This window comes from Scedosporium apiospermum, assembly GCF_000732125.1.
Source record: "Scedosporium apiospermum strain IHEM 14462 chromosome Unknown SEQ_SAPIO_0088, whole genome shotgun sequence".
NCBI classification, from domain to species: domain Eukaryota; kingdom Fungi; phylum Ascomycota; class Sordariomycetes; order Microascales; family Microascaceae; genus Scedosporium; species Scedosporium apiospermum.
This window is the reverse complement of record NW_015971789.1, coordinates 1,463,301-1,484,107: the sequence shown is the minus strand read 5'-3', so window position 1 is coordinate 1,484,107 and position 20,807 is coordinate 1,463,301. Positions and strand designations below refer to the sequence as shown.

The following is a 20,807-nucleotide window of genomic DNA, read 5'->3' as shown; positions in this document are numbered from 1 at the left end:
TACGAAACTCAGCCTGGAAACATTCATCCCGGCTCTGCTCGTACCAGATCTCCCGATAAAAAGCTACTTCGGCCAGGGGGATTCGTTCGACCTTCCATCTTTCTGCCATCTGCGCCAGAGCCCTTGGACAAAATCCCAATTTATTTATTCTATAACGACCACGTCCTCATCCTCCGTGCTCCCGCGACTCGAACGAGCCTTCTTCCCAGAAGACTTGTCGTCGTTCAGCCTAACGGCAGACAAACGTTTAGCAAGGGGCGCTTCGACGGTTGGCTCTTTTTTGGGCAGCTGACGGCCCTCGACTGCGCGCGGCTCCTCCCCGCGGCGTCTTTTGGTCACTGAGGCTCCACTCGGAGATGTGTTGTCTTCGGGCCCCCGTGAGCGCTTGGAACGTGGGGTTGGAGAGGGCTCACCAGTCGATTGCAAGATGGCCTTGAGGGTCTGCCAGCCCTCGGTGGACTGCAATTGATATGAATCGGCGAGGTCGTGCTGGGACGCGACTCTGCATAGGAGTGCTTCCTCGTCCTGTCGCGTAGAGATAAGGAAGTAGAACGATCATGGTTAGCAAACCGGCTCCTAATGAGGAACCAAAGGTTTTGATTTCGAAGCCCTTACCTTTGATAGAACACCCATTTGATGGAGGAAGCATAGGAGATGAAAGTTGGAAATGGAAGAAAGGTCCTTGCCACTAGATCGCCTCAGCATTTTTGTGACGGCCGAGTGCTCCTGGCTCTCGCCCACGTATCCGCGATTCTCGATTGGGAACCCAGGCTCCGTGAACACGGGGTTCGGCTCATCGGGGAAACCGTGAGTCAGAGTGACGAAGAGGTATTCGACAGGGAATGCTGGCTTCGCATTCTCTTGTACGTTGGCGCCGTATTCGTTCATCTTTCGGTAAAATACATCCGGAATATACCTAGTCCGCGCGACGGTGGGATCCTCCTCCTCCTCTTGGACAAGCATGACGCCCGGGTCAGCCGACGGCTCGATGATGTCTGCCCTGACCATCTCTACGGCAGAGTTCGACATTTGATAAGCCGAAACGTCGATCTCGCCGCGCTCGTTGCCGGAGATGACGCATGTTACGAACGGAGACCCGAATCGGCCGCTGTGGCTCCATTTCGTCGTCTTCGGATGTTGGGCCTGAAGACGGGAGGAGAAGCAGATTTCAAGGGACGATAGGAAGTAAGAGTCGATATGTCTCTTACATATAACAGACCCGTCCTTGTTACCGGCGTCGAGAAGATCTGTCCAGATCACACCCACTCGTTCTAGCCCGCACAACTTTGCGACCTCGTCGATCTCCTTCTCATTCTCCCACGCCTCTAACGTCAAGCCGTCGCTCTCATCGAGTTGAGGAGGTTCGTATATCGCTTCTACTACCGCCTTGATTCCAAGGGGTACTTTGGTATATTCGGCGTACCGACCGTATAAGAAACCCAGCCTCTGGCTGCCGGATTTTCTCCAGGCATTGATGAAAGAGTCGACAATTTCTGGACTCGAGAACTCGACGTGGTCTACCATTCGGAAGGGTTGGGGCTGTAGCGTAATGGCGCTAGGTTGACACTTGCTGCAAATGCCTTCGGGCCACTGGGGGTGTCCGGAAGGACAGTCTGGTTTGACACGGTAGAAAGGTTCGGAAAGGGGAGGAATGAAGGAGCTCCCGTGCTCGGGCTTGTTCGTCGCCGAATTAATCTTCTTCAGGTACGCGTGGAATGACAAATATTTGATGCCGTTGTCGGCAAGGTAGTTGGGATTAAATGGGTCGAGGGGCATGCAGTAGTCGCACATTCCCTTGGGACCATGTCGGCACATGGCATTGCGCTGTCTTGGGATCTTGCCATCCTTCTTGTCTAATAGGTCATCTAGTGGAGACTGCTTGACAGTGTCCCAAGGGCGAGGGCCCTCCGCTACTGTAACGATATCAGGGTTCGGAAGCGGGACTTCTTCGCTGGGCAGGATCGGTTTACCGTTCAACCTGTATGATGTGGTAGCAGTGGTCGAGTCACCGTTTTGGTCCGTGACAGCAGACGCGGCTCGGTGCTTGTATGTTATGAAGATGAGGTCGCCATGTCTAGTATGCGTCAGTGGACACACACTCTCTTCGTCACGAACAGCATGGCCATGGGCAGGGGCGCGGCGGGAAGGCGCATATTAACATACTTCAAGCCCACCTGTCCTATCTTGAAATTGGCAATATCCTTCAAGTACTTGACGTCGCCGCCAGTCGGTGCGTTGGAGAGGGTAAGGGTCCGCGGATCGACAGTATCGGGTAGCTGGGGGAGGATCTGGCAGCTCAAAGTTAGCAGGGGAGGAGGGATCTTGCAAGCTTCATGTTCGGCTTGACTGGAGGGGGAAGCGGCGGGTTGGACATACTTCTCGACCGAGATCGCCAAAGGTGTCCGTCTTCTCCAGGGACACCCTGATCATGCCATCAGGCCCTCGTACTCGAAGAAGCATGTTGAGCGCGGGCGGCTGGCGAGTGAAGCTTGTTTCAAACGACAGAAGGAGTGGTTGTTTGAGGATGAGTTTTGGGCGTGCAGTGGACAATCTATGGTGGGGTTTCTTCAGGTCCAGTCCGAAGAAGCTGGTTGCAATGGACTAATTAACATGCAGATGGTAGATGCATTGGGCAAGGTTTATGGCACTTCAATGAACCAGGGAGCCAGGGTTGAGGTGATGTTACGGGAAGGGGCAGGGTCGCCACATTATAAAAGGAGCTTTAAGCCGTGACAAAATAAAAGAGGATTCTAGCTACGTAGTCAACCTTGCTCTAAGTTGCCTTCGGTGTTGATGACAATGATCGAAAGTGGTGGAAGTGGATTGCTTTGCTTTAGAGCTTTGAGGGGGGTTACAGATCCAGCTTCTGAGAGGTACTTCTCGAAGTATGCAGGTTACTGATACATTTGATGTCACTGGGTGGTACCTGGCCTTGGCAGTCTGTCCATTGTCCAGGCTGCTACAGCGAAGCGTCATCGAAGTTTTAGTTGTTGCCCACTGAGATTAGTCATTCCCTCGCTTTCAGCATCAGTCCAACACAGTCTCCAGCTTGAACTGGGACCAAAACTACTCCGATATGAAGGCGCCTGGTAATGTAAAATAGCAATCCTCGAGATAGCCCTTCTCTTTTTTTAACCCATATTCAATGCTTGGAACAGCTAGAGTCCAAGTCCATGTACTATTATTGAGGTATTGGCTATGGCGCCACCGCATCAATGTACAAGCAACATAAGCTTTGTCAAACCGTCCCAAGATGAGTGATGCGTCCACCCCATGGCAACTTGGGATTTCTATACGGGATTTTCATCTAAAGAGTAGATAGCGTCTTTTTTTACCCTATTCACTTTTTAAGACTGCCATCGATACGATCATTATATGAGCGCCCCTATGTTCGTATGATCCGTGACGCCACCGCTATCTCCTAATCCCTAGCAACTAACTTCCGCACACCACAACCATGCCCCATCATTAATTCTTGTCCAGCCTGACGGCCGGATTCCTCTTGATGAATCCGAGATCGACCTTGTGGCCGAGCAACTCTCGGATATTCGAGATGCCGTACTTGATCATCGTCGGCCGCTCCAAGCTAAGGCCCCATCCGTATACCCTCATGTCCTTGGGCAAACCCATCGCCTCGAGCATCTCTGGCCGGAACATGCCGCTGTTGCCAATCTCGACAAGCTTGTTCAAGCCCTTGTGGTAGCTGAAGATTTCCATACTAGGCTCGGTGTAAGGGTTGTACGCAGGCTTGAACTTGAGATCAGTAATGCCCATTTTGCCGAAGAAGATCTCCATGAACTCCATAAGGCCGCCAAGAGTAAGACCGTAGTCCGCAATAACACCCTCTACTTGGTGGAACTCGGCAAGATGGGTGGCATCGACGGACTCGTTTCGGAAGACACGGTCGATCGAGAAGTACCGAGCCGGGGGTGGCCTGCCGTCGGGGCCCTTCTCAGACGCGAGCTTTCGCAACACCGCCGCCGAGATAGCCGTAGTATGTGTACGAAGCACTAGGCGGAGGGACTCATCGGCAGACCAGGGGTATCGGTAGCCGATGGAGCCGAACAAGCCATCCTGGTGCACCTCCTTAACATTGTCCCAGTACTTCGCCTCAAACTCGCCATTCTCTTCCGATCGGGGTTGGTCGGCGATCTTGGGGTCCGCAACATAGAAGGTATCCTGGAGATCTCGCGCAGGGTGCTGTTGAGGCACGTAGAGAGCGTCGAAGTTCCAGAAGCCGGACTCGATGTATCGGTTCGTGGGCATCTCTTGGAAACCCATCTCAAAGAAGATCTGTCGGAATTCGTGGCGGACCTTGTTCAGGGGATGCAGAGCGCCTGCGTTCTGATCCGCACCGAGGGCGTTGAAGTTGTATGGCTTGAAGTCGACCGTCTTCCACGCTCCGGACGCGAGCATATCCGCCGTCAGATCCGTTTCCTGCTTGACTACCTCGAGGGCGTATTTTGGTCCCTTCGAGACAGAGAAGCTGATGACTCTCTGGATCTTGATAAGCTTGCGCTTCCTGAGGTCGGCGATGACCTTTGCATCGTGCGTCTGGTTCTTCTTAATGTCTAGGAGTTGTCTTTGCGTAACGTCTTCGATAGATTTCGCCTGTCGAGCCAGGGTGTGTTAGATCAAGCACCAGCGAGGAGGAGGAAGAAGAACAAAAAAAAAAAAATCGTCACTTGGTGGGGTAGAGATAACAGCATGGTGGGGTTGAGGTTGGGAAAGTGCGTACTGTCGCGACAAGCTTGCCATCCTTGGTCTTTGAAATCCACTTCTCCTTGAAAGCCTTGCCCTGGCCAAGCTTCGTCACCGTCTTGTCGCCAATGGCCTTCTCTAGCTCAGGGATGCTTAGCCCCTCCATGGCGGAGCGGAGCGCCTCGAAAACCCTCGCCTCGTGACTGCCATGGGCTGCGATCTGCTCTCCCTCGGGTTCCAAAAGTGCTAGTTCCTTTTCTAAAGGCTTGTATGTGATCATGGACTTGGAGTTCAGGCTATCAACGGCGGCCTTGACCTCGGCGAAGGGAACCTCCGGAAAGGCCTCGGAGGTGAGTACCGGCTCGCTTGTCGATAGTGCATAGAGTATTCTGGACGGAAGGTCCGCAGAAGGACCATTGTCGGCTGTGGCCATGGCTGTGGGTGGTTTGGGAGTAAGCGCGAGAATGGGGTTTAACGAGTCAAGTTTTGCAATTGACTTGGGGATGTCGAGCAGCATGGAAGTATATTTCGTAGAGCGAGCCCACCTTAGGACGATCCCGATGACTCGACTTTGGCTGGAATAATTCTTAGCCCAGGTCTTAATGTGCACAGTGTTTCATCCTAGGCCCCTGGAGCTGGTGTCCCAGCCACGGCAACCCCTCCAAACCCCCGCCAAAGATCAAGCCACTGCCGCAAATTGTCTGTTTCACTCAAGCCGCCATCAGCTACAAACACACGTGATTAACACCTGAACTTGAAACTTTACACTGTGCCTTCTGTCTGCAATGCAGCGTCACTTGATAGTACATATCCCACCACCTGGCAAACATGGTTACAGTGATCAAATGCCATCACTGAGGAGTCCAGGTGAGCAACGACATCTTAATAACCACCGAGGTGTTGTTTAATGACGGTCATAATTCCTAATTTATTTTCTCTTTCCCCCATCTCGAGACACAACATACAGAGAATACAAATGTGTACTACTAGCGAGTCTTTCTGACGATCAATACCTTATCATTCCTCCTCTCTACTAGCACCTCGAACATGTCCAGAGCTGCGCATCGCTCCCGTCTCTGAAGCTATTCCCGATTTCAAATGAGGCCATGAACCATGACTCCATGCCGACGCCGGCACCTCCGGTGTCGCAGTCGCGAAACGACAACGAAAGCCACAATGACAACCACCACGCCAGCGACTCAGAACCCCAGAGCGACGATCAACGCAGTTATGCCGAGACCTCCCGATCCCGTCGCCGCCGTCGGCGGACCAGAAGGTCGGGCTCGGCCCTATCCAAGAAGCTCGAGTTTATAACACACCTCCTCACGAGCCTAGACAGCTTGTTCTTCCTCGAGATCGGAACCTTGTATTACCTAGAGTGAGTGGCTCCCGGCTGGTATCCCCAGATGGCCACTGGTCGCTAACGGGAGGATTCTGTGACCACAGATGTTCATTTCTTCGTTTCCTCCTCCGCGCCCTCTCCCACTACGCCTTCCTAACTCCAAAGCCTGAATCGTTTCCGATCGCGTTGCCGGCTTATCCTGCGCATGTATTCTCGATTCTTTTCCCAAACGTCGTGTGCATACTCTGCCACATCTTCATGACCCTGCCTAAAGGAACCGAGGCCTCACGTGGGTTCCTTCATGGTGGCATCGTGATTGATTTCATAGGGCAAACGCCCCCAAGGTCAAGGCTAATACTTCTCGCCTTCGACGCGTTTATTCTGGCGATACAATCCCTGATGCTAGCTGTTCACTCTCAGCGAGAGGCTCTGAGGGGCGCCGTAAAGCCCAACCGCGGAAGCATTGACTTCCTCCCGGAACTACGCCGGCAGCTTCGGCTGCAGACCCTAGATGGAGAAGAACGGCGGGAACGCCGGAGGCGACGGAGGCGACGGCGACGAGAAAGGAGAGATTCGAATGCGAATACTCCTTACCAGGACGTAGAAATGGGTGCTGTGCTAGACAATATGGAAGAGACCAATTACACGGATGAGGATGATGAGACGACTAGCCTCATCTCGGAACCTGCGATGTCTTCTAATTCTGGCCGGCAGCTGTCTGAAATATATGCATCTGGAACTGCTATGATAGGCGAGTTTCACCTCTTGCAGAGCATACGCCTGGCAAGTACAGATTATAGCGCCGCCGCTGCTCACTCTATCAGGACGCTGGGCTACACGGCGTCTCTCGCCACGCTGCTGGCGCGAGAAAGAAATGCAAGAACAACTGGGCGCTAGGTATAGACGGGGACAGGACCTGGACATAAACCATTGCGTCTTTCTCGGGCGCACTTTGCTATTTTGCCTGAATTATTTGATCTCACACAACTCCCTAAACTTGCGCCCCGATTTCTCCCAAGTGGTATATTATGCGCTCACGCGACCTTCCGCCCGACATTGCCCACACCCGACCCTTTCACTGAGACTATTATATCATCGGTATCGTCATCATCCACGTCCCTCAATCCCCAAGTGCTAGCACCAAATGTCTTCAAATCTCGCGCCAATCCAACGACCTCCTCGGTTCCCAAGACGTTCCTACTAATACGTAACCGGCCAACATCTTCCGAACCCATTGCCATTAAAGTCAATACCGTGCTCGCAGACACTGTAGTAACACACCCCCCTTGCGCTATAATCTCTAATAGCTGGTACGCACACCTCTTGCCTATGTCTTCTGGGACGACACCACCCGATGCCGGGGCTGGCACGTCGGCGGAATAGATGACGCCGGGTGACGAGGACTCAGCGACCAAGCTGAGACCGAAACCGATACCCTTCCGCCTCTTGCCCGTCGACTTGCCTCCGATGTCGACTAAGGGAGCTTGATCGTATTGCGCCGCGATATGAATGTCGGGGACAAGAGGGTTTAGAATCTCCCTCGCTGCGTGGATCATGCGCGCGTTGTTCGACGCAGACACACCTGTGCTGTAGGCAACACCGCGCACTCGCCTTACTCGACCGGCATTCCGGTTCAGGTGTAGCGTCTTTGGTAACCTAACCTGGCTTTCGAATCGCAGTTCCACAACACCGCCACCACCCTTACCGCCGGGGCCGGGGCAGGACCTATTCAGCACTCGCAGCTCTATCCTCGCCGGGGGGATTCCGAACAGCCCAAAGAGGGGCAGGATTGCCGTCCTGAATGTATCGACCGAGATATCGCCCGTCTCAGTCGCCGACGTAATGACACCAGGTCCAGTAAACCGCACGTTCATATGCGTCTTCGCGAATGGTGCCAGCAAGCAGATCGGTAGCAGGAAATACGTCACGCCCCGCGTGCACGAATCCGGAAGCGCGTGCTCGATGACGCCGCCTTCGCCCGCGCCGAAGCCCTCTTTCGAACCCGTTATTAGACCCGGGTGGAATGTCATCGTGGCACCCGTGTAGGACACTTGCATGGTGCTGCCGTTCGTGACGGCCTCGAGGAGGCGGAGGAAGGAGATTTCATGGGGAGCGAGACCGGGGTTGGTGGGTGAGGTGCTTCGAATTTTGGAGATGTGGACGGGCCTGCCCGTTAGGGTGGCTAGGACAAGGCGTTGGGTGAAGGAACGGTGGCCGGTGAACCGGAGGTAGTCTGTCGTGGAGGCCATCTTGGATGACCTGGATCCTGGTGCTATGCTAGAGATGCCGGTTGCTGAAGTGGTGTACCACTGAGGAAGGTTGAACTTTTTTTTTTTTCTTGGAAAAACTATTTTCTGCCAGATTCACAGAGTCTATGCGCCGTAAATAGAAGGCGGTGTGATCGACCCGCCTGCTGCTTATCTTATCAGTCGAGAGGTGCTAAAATTTCATCACTGCAACTCTGCAAGTTCAACACGCGGTGTTAAACGCATTTTACACGGACCTTCATTCACGCCAGCAACTTCAAAACGGAGAAGAGACTTCGACATTCTCGAAAGCGCCACGATCCCTTCCTTTTTCTTCCCCTTCCTTTTCTCATTTTTTTTTTCGGTGTGTCCTCTTTCTTGCACATAGACTGGATGTAGTGCGTCTCCTATTCGAACCTCCTTCTCCCGATGTCTTCCCGGGCGATTCAGAGCTTGCGGCACACCCCGAGATTCGTCTGCTCGCAATGCCTCCTGATAGCACGCAAACCGACATCCCCGGCCGCTCTCCGACCCCCTCATCTACTATCGCAGCCCTCTAGAAGATGGAAGAGCCAGCTGAAACGGCCGCCCGAGGTCGCCACGACGACAACCCCTTCAAAGAAGTCGGCGGACCGAGACTTTCCCGAGAGCATTGAGGAAGCGCAAAAATTGTTGAATATTCGGTACTTCGAACAGGACGCCGATGGCCAGCGGCAGGAGTTCCAGAATCCCGACGAGTTCGCGCGAGCACTTGATGGGACGGAGCAATTCCAGAAAGATCTAGAGAATGACCTCGCGAGCATCATGGACATCGTGGAGGGGAAGAATACGAACGAGCGATTTCGAGCGCAATTAGAAAAGGAACTCCTCAAAGCCGTTGACGAATCGAACAAACGCATTGCCGAAGGTACGGCCGGGGGACAAGCCTTGACGGGCAGCATCGAGAGCCCGGAGATAAACGAGAAATTGTTCAGGAAGGAAGCTCAGCGCAGGTTGATCCGAAAGTTGAACAGCTCCCTAGAGCGTGCGGAAAAGGCCAATCGCCGCGAGAATGCGGCCTCCAAGAGGACGCTGGTCCCCCTTTGGAAAGCCTATGTGGCGGCACGACAGACGTTGGCGCTGAGCTGGGACGCCACCCCTCGTCCGGTGTGGGATGTGTTATGGAAACTCTTCGCCGTCGAGGATCCCGTCGGAAACCCGAACCGACTGTCTCACATTGCTGCCCTTGCGAAGGATATGAGCGCGGCGGGGGTAGACTTGTCCCCTTCCCAGCAAGTCTTGACGATTGAGTCGCTCTTTGTTGACAACTGGGAAAGCGATGCCATCAAGAACTGGAAGCGGTGTCTTCCTACTCTTGGCGCTGAGGATTCTAGTTCTTTCCAGCAGTTCTGGGAGTTGGGTGCCCGCATGTTTTGTCAAGTTGGCGACATGGAACAGGCCAATCGCGCGGTTGAGAAGCTTCTCAACCAAAAGTCCGATCCACGAATTCTCATGACGCTGATCCGCACATATTCACAGATGGGGACCGAGGAAGCCCACGCTCAAGCCTGGGAGATGTACCAGCGACTTCGAACTCTCTTGGGCAAGGACATGAAGCTGGAAGACTATGATCAGGTCATCTCCTATTTCTTGGCCGCGAACCAGATCGAGAGTGCGCTGCATGCCTTCGTCGATATGATGACATCAGGCACGACGGTTCTCAAGAAGCACAAGCGTCTGCCACCGACAATTGGCAACAAGTTCTTCTTTGGGAAGTGGCTCAAACGACTCATCGGCGCTGGAGAGCTGGACGGCGCTCACAGCGTCATCAAGTTCATGTTGACAAAACACGTTCAACCGGCCCCGATCCACGTCAACGGTCTTATTGGTGCGTGGCAGCGGGCCGGTGGAGAAAAGGATCTAGAAAAGGCCAATACGGTGGCCTGGAAGATGATCGAGTCCCGACTTCAATTCGTACGAGAAAGGCGGGGCGAGAAGACGCCAACGGAGCAGGCGCGTTCCTCGTCCACTTCTTACCCTCGGGCAACCTTGGAAACATTCTCGTTGATGGCTGAGAACTACCGTCTGCGGCAGCAACATGAGCCGTTAAAGCATCTCTGGCAGGCCTTCAACGAGGCAGAAATTAGCCATGATGCGTTCATGATGAACCAGCTTCTCGAATCCCACCTCCAATACGGACAGATAGCCGAGGGTGCGGAGCTTTACAAATCTCTCGTCTCAGAGGGTCGCATCAAGCCCAATCCCCACACGTTCATGGTTCTCTGGAAGATGCTCAACATCAACCGCATCCACGTCCCTCAAGACCAATACTACGACGAAATGGAAAACGCGCGAAACACCTTCCGCGAAATGATGAAGTTTGTCGACGTGTTCAGGGAACCCATGGACGGCCAGCTCGCGCGCAAGATCCTCCACACCTTCCGCCGCCTGCACGACAGCCACGGGTTCCTCGTGGCCCTCACATCCCTTCGAAACACGTTCGGCTTCCTGCCGCCCGAGCTGCTCGTACTCGAGCTCGTGCTGGGCACCACGAACTTGGCGTGGGATACGCCTCGCGCGAGGCACAGGCTGCGCACGGAGAAGAAGCGCATGGATCTCGATATCCTGCAGAGGAGGATGGCGCTGGGTAGGTCTTCGGGGCCCGCTGGCGATTTGGAGGAGATGACGGTCGAGGAGAGGGGCGAGGAGCTGTACGAATACTTGGTGAGGGTCTATACGCCGGTGAGGTCGGCGGAGGAGAAGGAGTTCATTGATGATACCCGGCTTTTGGAGGAGGCCGCGGAACAGATGGGCGTGTTCGAAGGTGGCGTATCGGACGAATAACTGATCCGATCTTTATAATGTACTACTACTATTCTTTACTACTCTGTCATGCATAGAAGGGGATATCGGGTTATCTAGATTTGATTCGGGCGGCGGGCATATATAAAAGCACTCCACGTAAAAAGGATAATATTACACTCAGCTTCGACTTCCAATCTCGTCCACATGACATTTCTTAAAAGACTGGTGAAAAGAGAGAACTTGAAATTTTCAGTATCATTGCGGAGTAGCCAGCTCGCTTCTACTTCATGCCTAAATAGCTGCTACATCAATAAATTAAGAAAGAAAGAGATGTAACTAAATAGAAAAAACCACCTGCCGGTATCGGTATCGACCCTAGAACGCCATCGCTATGCAGATTTACAATCACCCCATAAGCTCGAGCCCTCGCTCGACTCCCACAGGAGTGACACCATCATGAGAGTTCCATTTCCACGTCCGCTATCCTGTCGCCCACCGAGCTAAGAACTGAGCTTGGTGTGCCGGGCTCCGGCTCTCCCTCGCGAGCGTTCGACTCGTCGGATTCATCGCCAGATGAGCCCCTAACTGAACGTTCCCAAGACTCGATGCTCGTGAGCACCTCGGCGCCTTCCACTAGAATGTCGCCCTGGTCGTTCCCCTTGCCGAGAATGGTGGAGTGGTATTTCGAGTCCTCGCCCGTCTTGCTATGTTTCTTTTTTAGAGCTAATTCGAGAAAAATATCCCGTCAGTACAACAATGCGCCGCAATCCTCATTGAAGAAAATCATATGAGGAAAGGAAAAAAAACGAACCGGAAAGATAATCCGTCGCATCAGGGTCGCCATCCACGGCAGCATAGTCTTTAATAAGCTTATTCCTAGGTCCCGAGAACCACGCCAAGAACTCATCCATGCCCCGCGTATCCTCGACGCCAACGTACTCCTGGTCCGTGAGGACACGCTCGGGTAATAAGGCGGCTACGTCTTGTAGCGCCATGCGCAAGTCGACGACGGAGGGGAGCTCGGCGTGTTCGTTGTCCGCAGCGTGGTTGGCCGTCTTCTCGGCGAGCATGTAGAGGTATCGCGCGGCAAGGTCGGTGAAGGTGTCGAGGACGGCGGGTCTGCAGGCGTAGTATCCCGTCGCTCGGAGGATTTGGAGGACGACAGGGCGGAGGAGGGCGTGGTAGAAAGCGGGTGGCGAGGCCATTTTGGTGGACTTGAGGGAGAAAAAATGTAGCTCGATGGTGGGAGAGGTGAGTGAGGGATCGCGAGCGAAGTCGACCGGATTGAAACAGGGCAATGGTCGTTTTAAGTTTGGAGGAGGGAGGATCGGGTTTCGCAGTGGCACGTGGAACTGAAGGCTAGGGTGCGCGGGGGAGTGCAAAAGGCAGCTCCTGAAGCTTCCAAATAATCGAGAGCGAGTCGTCGGAGCTAGCTGTCGGCAGGTTTCGAGACGCCGTTTTCATGGAGATAAAGTCACAAATAGGTACCGACCATCTTGTTGGCATGGAGTCTCGCCGATGGGGATTCAAGATGGATGCGCGCGGACTCGTCGCGTCGTGAAAGAGCTTTGACGATGGGATGTCAAAGAATTGATTTAGCTTCGTGGATAAGTCGATAACCAATCAACCCCCCAAAAGAGCAAAGAGCAAAGAGCAATGAGCCCAGCAGCCTCATTCCTCCACGCTTCGTCACGTGAACAATGATGAGCCCCACGCTCAATTTTAGTGCAACTTCAGTCGATCAGGGCGCCTAGCGCGGAAATTCTCAAGCTGCAAGCGACGTCAATGACCTGCTCAATGGTTGGGGGAGAGGGGCGGATAAGCGCGCAGCGAGGTGAATGTGGCATTGAATGTGTCTCAGGTTGGGCCCTCCTAGATCCTCTACTACATTATGGGAAATTGATGGGCGTATTTCGTACATGTTGTCTCGAAGTATAGGATCGCCTTGATGCACCAATTGATCAACGTACTATTGATACAAGGAATAATTACTTCGTACACTACTGCAACGTTTTTGGACTCGCAACACATCTCCTGAAGGAGCCTCCCTTGTCCTTGTTGGTGGATTGTATGAAGTACTTTGTAGAAATATCAAGATCGGCAACTTCATTGTGAAGTGAATTACGAAGTAATTAATTTGCAGGTACAAAGGTACATGGACCGGCCTTCGAGTTGTTTCACGCATTCCAGGGGCAAGACTTAGTCCCTTTGGCATTGTGGCCCAAAGAGGGGACCAAATCGATCAATCAATGCATTTGGACCTAAAGTTTGAGGCATCAACACCCTGGACCTCTCCCTTACGTTCACTGGCAGATGATTTGCACAATTCGAGGTCTTCATGAGCCTTTGAGGAACTTTGGAGTATTTTTCCAGAGAAGGACGCACATGGTCTCCACGCCTCGAAGGGTTTATGCCAAATATTGGGAAGCTGTCTCCTGTTGGAAGCAGGTCGGCCCAGATGTATCACGTCTTCTGCCCGCTCTGCGGAGTTGTGCTCTCTCATTACTCTAACGAGAATGGCCCTATGCCCCCAATCGAAAAGCTGCCATGGAACTTTGAAGTCCGCGCGGGTATGTAGCTAAAACTCTAGGTGCCAAGTCTTGGTCCTGTCACTCACTACGAAATCTAGTTCTCACTCCTGGGAGTGGTCAACTCCCGACTTTGTCTGGAGTTGGTATAATCGAAGAGACTCGCTTTCAAGCTAGTTCTGACCCTTCGATCTCTTACATCGAGAATCCGGACTCTCTCGAGACACATGAGGTCCCCCCGCCCTCTCGGGCATTATCTTCAATTTTCTTTCATGATGTTTGTTGGCGTCTTCTACTCGCCCGCCTTTCTGGTGATACTAGGGCCGGAACATGCCAGCTTGATCCGCTCCATGTTGGTCGCCATCTCCTCTACCTTCTGCATTGCTTTCCTCATGATTGCTACGGCGGACTGCTCACTCGCCATGATTATGGCGGCGCATCACAGTTCCGTAAAAGCTACCTCTACGCTAGAGGTGGCTATGAGAGGAGTCTCCCTGATGAGTGGCAGTTTCTCCTAGCCGATCCCATGGTGGATATAACTGGCATTACCGACATGTCTTCTACCATGTTATTGAATTCATATCAATCAAGGAAAGACCTTCAGCAGATTTCAGCTGAGGATCCCTTTGGATATCTTCCTGCGGAAATCCTCGATATACTCTTTATAAAGCTGACATCTACTGACCTCTGCAGTCTTCGTCTCGCATCTAGAGTGGTTGCTGGTGCCTCATCCCCGGCATGGCTTTCCCAGGCTTTCTGGAGGAGCCGGTTTTCTGTTCATCATGAGATGGGTTTCTTCCTCGGCGGCCAACGCCAATCTATATCTCGCATAAGCATAGATTGGCATAGGCTGTACGCATTTCTTCAAGAATCCCTCGCGGGCAATAACAATAACTCTACTTTCTGTGGGTTGCTGAATAAGAGACGCATCTGGAACGGCTTATCTAGTTTATGTGCATCGCTACGTCCTCTTCTAGAGGCCTCGACCTGCGGAATTCCGACTCCTTTAGAAGTTCCTTTCCCAGAAGGCTATCAAAGGGGCGCCTTCATACGAAGCCATACGCCCCCCACACCTTTCCGTCAAAATCATGTCGTCCTCCTACCTAGTTGGCCGCTTCGTCTATCTATATCTTTCATCAACTTCAACTGTAGACGCTACGTTTCTGGAATCAGCCTGCGGGGTCATGACGGCCGAGACTGGCGGATACCACAGTTTGGCCAGGCAGGCCTTGTTATCCCAACAGCAGAGGAACATCTTGACTTATCGTCGCCGGAAGCTATTAAGTCTATTAAGATATACAGTATCGATGATGGAATAGTGGGAATCGAGTTTCACAAAGAAGCCCGCGGGCTGAAACCTGGACTAGTCGGCAGTGCATCCAATCCAGATACCGCTGTTGCCGAGCTGGTTCCCGGCGTATCAGGGGGTGTCCGGGGCTTCACCCTTACTTTCGATGTATGGACTTATTCCCTCTTTCCTCTGTATGCCTATACACTTACTTATCTAACTAGGCGTGCAAATGCATTTCTTTTGGGCTCATTGAGTCTTCCGTTGAGAGCCCTAGTGTGAAGTCCGTCGATAATATATCAAAAGACTCGGCGGTCCCACAAAGGGAAGAAATCCTGTGGAAACCAGAGCCCCCCTTCGATAGCCGTATTGAATTAAGTTATCCATCTGGTAAGCCCAGCCGACCGACTGCAGATGGCTCGGTTGTTCGTCTAAATATGGACTTTGGTGGGCCAATGGGCAACAGGCTAGCCCAGCTCAATCGGCTAGTTGCTGTGTTTAGCCCATTCACTCATCTGCCTGTTGGTTTTGGGTTTATCTACGACGATGGCAAAGACGTTTTCTATGGCTCAAGAAGCATTACCAACACCATCGATTCCCAGAGGCCTTGTGTGGAGATGTCGTTCTCTATAAAGGGTAGGCTTGGTGAGCGTATAACTGAGATACAAGGTCTGAGCTGGGTCTTGAGGGGGGAATATAGTCTTAGAGGTTTCAAGGTAAGGGCGTGTCTCCCGTCTCCGTAACCTGTCAATTGGTCTTACCTTATTTTTAGTTTACAACAAATTCCGGATCACAATGTTCTTTCGCTACCCCATCTCGGCACATTGATTATCTGCCCTCGGAGTTTCAGGCATTTACAACCTTCCAGTTTACTCCGGATAAACCTGTAGTTGGCCTCGTGGCAGAGATCAAGGTAATAGGACTTTCAAGTATTTTATCGCTACTGTAGGCTAGAAGGCTTTTAATGCTAACCCTAACCTTGCGTATTCAGGGTTTTGATAGGGAATTAACAGCAATAGGGGTACACAGTTCACAAGCGCCCGCGACTTTAGCTATAGCTACAGCCCCGGTTTCTCCATCACCACCCCCCACGAGCCCCATCTTAAAGGAGCACTTAGAAATCGCTTCTTACATGGCTCATGCTGGTACCTGCTTTACCAGTGCTACAATTCAAGACATCCGATATATCAAGTTTTCCTCGGGGGCTCCAAACTGTTCACGCCCCCCTGACTCTCTATCAGGCCTCTTCCTCCAGTATGCGAATCCGCTACAGGATACATATATTGGGCAGTGGTTTAAGGAGGTAGACTCCTTGGATATTGAAGACGGGAATTATATTATCCATATCAGGGTATGGTATACCCAAGCCCTAGCTAATAGAGACCTCCCAAGAAGTACCTCGCATGAGAACGTTGGGCAGGTCAGGGGAATCGAGATCTCGACTTTTAGGGGCTTGACAAAACGGGTTCTTTGCAGTGAGATAGACTCTACACTTGATCTTGAATATTATACGAACCCCTTGGAGCAACTCGTAGGTTCTAGCCTTACTTATCATATCTAATATGGTAGAAACGCTAAAACAGGCGCTGGGGTAGGATGGCATGATATGGAGCTTCACGCATGATTGGGACAACCTACAAGTTTCACGACGACCAAGTAAAGGCAGTCCCCACATTACTAGCCTCATCTTTGATGATGCATCATATTTGAACGCGCGAGCGAAACATGATTTCCGACGGTTTCTGTGGACGGATTTTGACCGCTGGGGCGATGAAGTATCATTATCATCCATTGATGTGTTTTTCAACGAGACCCATTTAACAGGTCTAAGATTCCTTTACGGACCTAATACGGAGAGGCATATCGGCTTGTGTGAGGGTGAGAGGACACGCCTTGACTTACAAGCAGGCGCAGGCGAGGTTATCGTGGGGATGGACGTGCACCTCAGTTCAAGCCCTGTTTTTCTCACGGTATGCGTTTCCACAACGACATGAACCCCAACTTCAGCCCAACCTGCTTTGCATTTTCAACGACCTTTCCAGTCTACTAATTAGTTGTGTAGCTCCGCACAAACCTTGGTAGGAGCGTGAGCATGTCCCATTCTCTCACCGAGTTGACGGGAATAGAGGGAACAAACCCGGCGACGCATATCCTGCCATCTTCTCCGAACGTCGTGGAGACACAGGTTATAATGGACCAACGCCAAGGCGCCGGAGGCAGCTCCAGTACACAATCGCCACCAGGTAACGGGGCCTGCTGTGGTATCTGGGCACGGTGTCTCACAGGTGTCCCATATGCGCTGTATTATCTTGGGCATATGGGGCTAATATTCGCGCGAGACGACCCCAAAACAACATGTCCATGATGGAGTGAGATCTTGGGAGAGAATTCTTTGGTGCTCTAGGCGTTCTATCTGCCTAGCCCAACCAACGCCAGTAGCTCGTGCCGACGTTGATGTCCGCACTCAGCCTTTAAATGCTTTCCATTCCGGCCTCGGGGCCGTGTTTATAAATGACCGGCAGTCCCAAGAGTTTCTGTGGTCTTGGTCTTTTTTTTCTACTTCTAAAGAAGGGGGGGGGGTGTTCACTTCAGTCTGAAGTTTAATAATAGGTCGATGGAATTCCACTTCACATTTTTTTTTTTTACTTTTAAGAAAATAAAAAGAAGAAATAATTCCCTTGTTTTATTTCTCTCTCTGTGTATGTGTTTAACATTCTCCATCATTCCTTTCAGCTCAACTCGCACTCAGGCGCATGCGATTGCCAGCAAATGCAGAACGAAGCCGGCAATCACTTGACTCTCCCGCGAAGCGAGGGTATGTGAGTGTGTGAGAGAGAGAAAAGAGAGAGAGAGAGAGAGAGAGAGAGAGAGAGAGAGAGGAATGGGAATCGAAGCTAGTTTTCGGGTTACACCCTCGCGAACAAGTTTTAGACGAGAAGTGTAAGTGGTGTAAGTGCCGAAGTACAACAATGGAGTTTTCAGTCTTACCAATTCTTCTGCCTGAGGCAGCGTGCGGGGGGTGTGTCGTCGGTCGTCGGTCGTCGTCGGCTTGGGATTGGGGGCTAAAAACATCATCTCCACATTCCCCAATGTCAATGGATCAATGGGTGGGGGATCGATTGCCAGGCTCAACTCGGCATGGGGAAAATGGTGGCTTGTAATGTGGCAACGGGACAGACATGTCCTGTCCATGTCAGATCCTGCCTAACCGAAGCTGCACGCACGTTGTAACAGTGAACATCAATAATTTTACAAATAGTCCGCAATACCCTGGATTTATTATGAGGTAGCTCAGCGCTACGTACGAAGGTACAGGGTGGTAAATTTGCGATGCAGCGTAGCACAGAGTGCATCAGCAAGGTCGAACAATTGGACCCATTTGACGTCCATTGCCTCAATTGGGAATTCCTTCGCAGTGGAGTGGGGGAGCAATTGATCCGCGGGGATGTTCTCTCAGTCTCCTTCAAGCAACCACACCAAACGAGTGCACCCATCTCCAATTGTCCCTGCGCTACTACACTCCACTGCTTCGTTCTCCACCAATACCCTGGTACAGAAGAATCTCCCAATGATGTTAAGAGTACCAATCCAGTGTGTCTTTTAACCTCGGCGCCCCACTGGTGGTGGGTGCCTCGAGTGGGGTAAAGAACCGCCTGAACAGCCCTGGAACCACAGTGTTGCCCAGTATCAGACTGCAGCACACAGATCAATTGACCCAATTAACCTCCGAATCTCGGTATCTGGCGGCTGTGTGGCAGGTCTGCCCCGGCATCAGTCGGCAAAGGAATTGGCCTAGTCTCTTCCCAGCTTCCCCGGAAATGGGGAGATGCTCAACGACATAGAATGGCGGAGATGCTATTTATCTCTGCAAGTTCCTCCCTCTCTTTCCCTTTTCGCAGTTTTTTTTTTGTACGGTGTGATGCAGTGGTGCCCAATTCTGTGATTCGTCTCTTCTTGCCCACGAGACCAGCTAGTTCCCTGTCCCTGTCCCTGTCCCTCCCCCCAGAGAGCAAGTCCTGAGCTCCCACTCCTTGCCCAGCCACCCCCGTTTGCCTTTTGTATTAATACCCCGGAGAGAGAGAGACACCATGCGCCGCTTCTCCGTCCGAAACCTCCAACGCGGCGTCCGCTGCCAATCCACCCTTCTTCCCGGAAGATCGCCACTCTGCGCCGCCTCCGCCATGAGCCCCTCTTCCTCCTCCGCCGCCCAGGCGTCCCTCGCCGTCCGCCGACTCCACGCCACGGCGAAGCACCTCCAGATCCCCGCCCACCTCGACTCCACACCGACCAGCTACATCAAGACCCACGACAAGATCGAGAAGCCCGAGGACACTCCTTACTTCATTGACAATGAGTTCAAGGCCTCCGCCACCACCGAGTTCATCGACCTCCACGACCCCGCCACCAACAACCTCATCACCCGCGTCCCCCAGATGACCGATGCCGAGCTCAAGGCCGCCGTCGCCAGCGCCGAGAAGGCTTTCCCGGCCTGGAAGGCCACTAGCGTCCTCGCCCGCCAGCAGATCATGTTCAAGTTCGTCGCCTTGATCCGCGAGAACTGGGACAGGATCGCCGCCAGCATCACCCTCGAGCAGGGCAAGACTTTCCCTGATGCCAAGGGTGATGTTCTCAGGGGTCTCCAGGTTGCTGAGGCAGCGTGCTCGGCCCCCGAGCTCCTGAAGGGCGAGGTTCTTGAGGTTGCCAAGGACATGGAGACGAGGACGTATCGTGAGCCATTGGGTGTCGTTGCCGCCATCTGCCCCTTCAGTACGTGATTATCTCCCTTTGGTCCATATGCATTTCAAGTATTATATTGGTTATTCAGTGTGCTAATTACATTTCTTTTTTACTTCTAGACTTCCCCGCTATGATTCCTCTATGGTGTATCCCTATTGCCACAGTCACCGGCAACACCCTCATCCTCAAGCCCTCCGAGCGTGATCCCGGCGCCGCCATGATCCTCGCCGAGCTCGTCGCCAAGGCCGGCTTCCCCCCCGGTGTCGTTAACATCATCCACGGCGCCCACCGCGCCGTCAACTTCATCCTCGACGAGCCCGCCATCAAGGCCGTCAGCTTCGTCGGCGGCAACAAGGCCGGCGAGTACATCTTCTCGCGGGGCTCCGCCAACGGCAAGCGCGTGCAGGCCAACCTCGGCGCCAAGAACCACGCCGCCGTGCTCCCCGACGCCAACAAGAACCACTTCATCAACAGCGTAGTGGGCGCCGCCTTCGGCGCCGCCGGCCAGCGCTGCATGGCCCTCAGCACCCTCGTCTGCGTCGGCGAGACCAAGGAGTGGATCGCCGAGATCGCCGAGAGCGCCAAGGCTCTCAGCGTCAACGGCGGCTTCGAGGAGGGCGCCGATCTCGGCCCCGTCATCTCCCCCGAGAACAAGGCCCGCATCGAGGACCTCATCGCCTCCGCCGAGAGGGAGGGCGCCACCATCCTCCTCGACGGCCGCGGCTTCAAGCCCGCCAAGTACCCCAACGGCAACTGGGTCGGCCCCACCATCATCACCAACGTCACCACCGACATGCGCTGCTACAAGGAGGAGATCTTCGGCCCCGTCCTCGTCTGCCTCAACGTCGACTCCCTCGACGACGCCGTCGAGCTCATCAACAAGAACGAGTACGGTAACGGCACCGCCGTCTTCACCAGCTCCGGCCCCACCGCCGAGACCTTCCGCCGCTCCATCGAGGCCGGTCAGGTCGGCATCAACGTCCCCATCCCCGTCCCTCTCCCCATGTTCTCCTTCACCGGCAACAAGAAGAGCGTTGCCGGCGGCGGTGCCAGCACCTTTTACGGAAGGCCCGGCGTCAGCTTCTTCACCCAGCTCAAGACGGTCACCGCCCTCTGGAGGTCCGGCGACGCCATCTCCAAGAAGGCCGATGTGGCTATGCCCACTCAGTCGTGAGCTAGCT

The 20,807-nt window shown here is 53.2% G+C and overlaps 5 protein-coding genes and 2 pseudogenes across 5 annotated transcripts; 3 read left to right on the top strand and 4 right to left on the bottom strand.

Annotated features, from left to right (window-relative positions):
• Window positions 1-144: 144 nt before the first annotated feature.
• Window positions 145-2,460, bottom strand: SAPIO_CDS3401 (Nuclear protein localization protein 4; the record flags this gene model as incomplete). Its single annotated transcript, XM_016786202.1, has 4 exons — window positions 145-525; window positions 616-2,074; window positions 2,164-2,288; window positions 2,377-2,460. 4 exons carry the CDS (start codon window positions 2,458-2,460, stop codon window positions 145-147), a joined length of 2,049 nt encoding a protein of 682 aa, XP_016644208.1.
• A 1,008-nt stretch (window positions 2,461-3,468) lies between these two features.
• On the bottom strand, window positions 3,469-5,134 carry SAPIO_CDS3400 (Phenylalanine--tRNA ligase alpha subunit; the record flags this gene model as incomplete). The annotated part of the gene is made up of 2 exons (XM_016786201.1): window positions 3,469-4,611; window positions 4,739-5,134. The coding sequence occupies 2 exons, from the start codon at window positions 5,132-5,134 to the stop codon at window positions 3,469-3,471; spliced, it is 1,539 nt and encodes a 512-aa protein (XP_016644207.1).
• Window positions 5,135-5,807: 673 nt separating this feature from the next.
• On the top strand, window positions 5,808-6,940 carry SAPIO_CDS3399 (uncharacterized protein; the record flags this gene model as incomplete). The annotated part of the gene is made up of 2 exons (XM_016786200.1): window positions 5,808-6,079; window positions 6,148-6,940. 2 exons carry the CDS (start codon window positions 5,808-5,810, stop codon window positions 6,938-6,940), a joined length of 1,065 nt encoding a protein of 354 aa, XP_016644206.1.
• A 137-nt stretch (window positions 6,941-7,077) lies between these two features.
• Window positions 7,078-8,292, bottom strand: SAPIO_CDS3398 (annotated as a pseudogene; the record flags this gene model as incomplete).
• Window positions 8,293-8,718: 426 nt separating this feature from the next.
• Window positions 8,719-11,112, top strand: SAPIO_CDS3397 (annotated as a pseudogene; the record flags this gene model as incomplete).
• Window positions 11,113-11,527: 415 nt separating this feature from the next.
• SAPIO_CDS3396 (Uncharacterized protein) lies at window positions 11,528-12,278 on the bottom strand (the record flags this gene model as incomplete). The annotated part of the gene is made up of 2 exons (XM_016786199.1): window positions 11,528-11,796; window positions 11,885-12,278. The coding sequence occupies 2 exons, from the start codon at window positions 12,276-12,278 to the stop codon at window positions 11,528-11,530; spliced, it is 663 nt and encodes a 220-aa protein (XP_016644205.1).
• Window positions 12,279-18,977: 6,699 nt separating this feature from the next.
• On the top strand, window positions 18,978-20,800 carry SAPIO_CDS3395 (Methylmalonate-semialdehyde dehydrogenase [acylating], mitochondrial; the record flags this gene model as incomplete). The annotated part of the gene is made up of 2 exons (XM_016786198.1): window positions 18,978-19,656; window positions 19,746-20,800. The coding sequence occupies 2 exons, from the start codon at window positions 18,978-18,980 to the stop codon at window positions 20,798-20,800; spliced, it is 1,734 nt and encodes a 577-aa protein (XP_016644204.1).
• Between the last annotated feature and the right edge of the window lie 7 nt (window positions 20,801-20,807).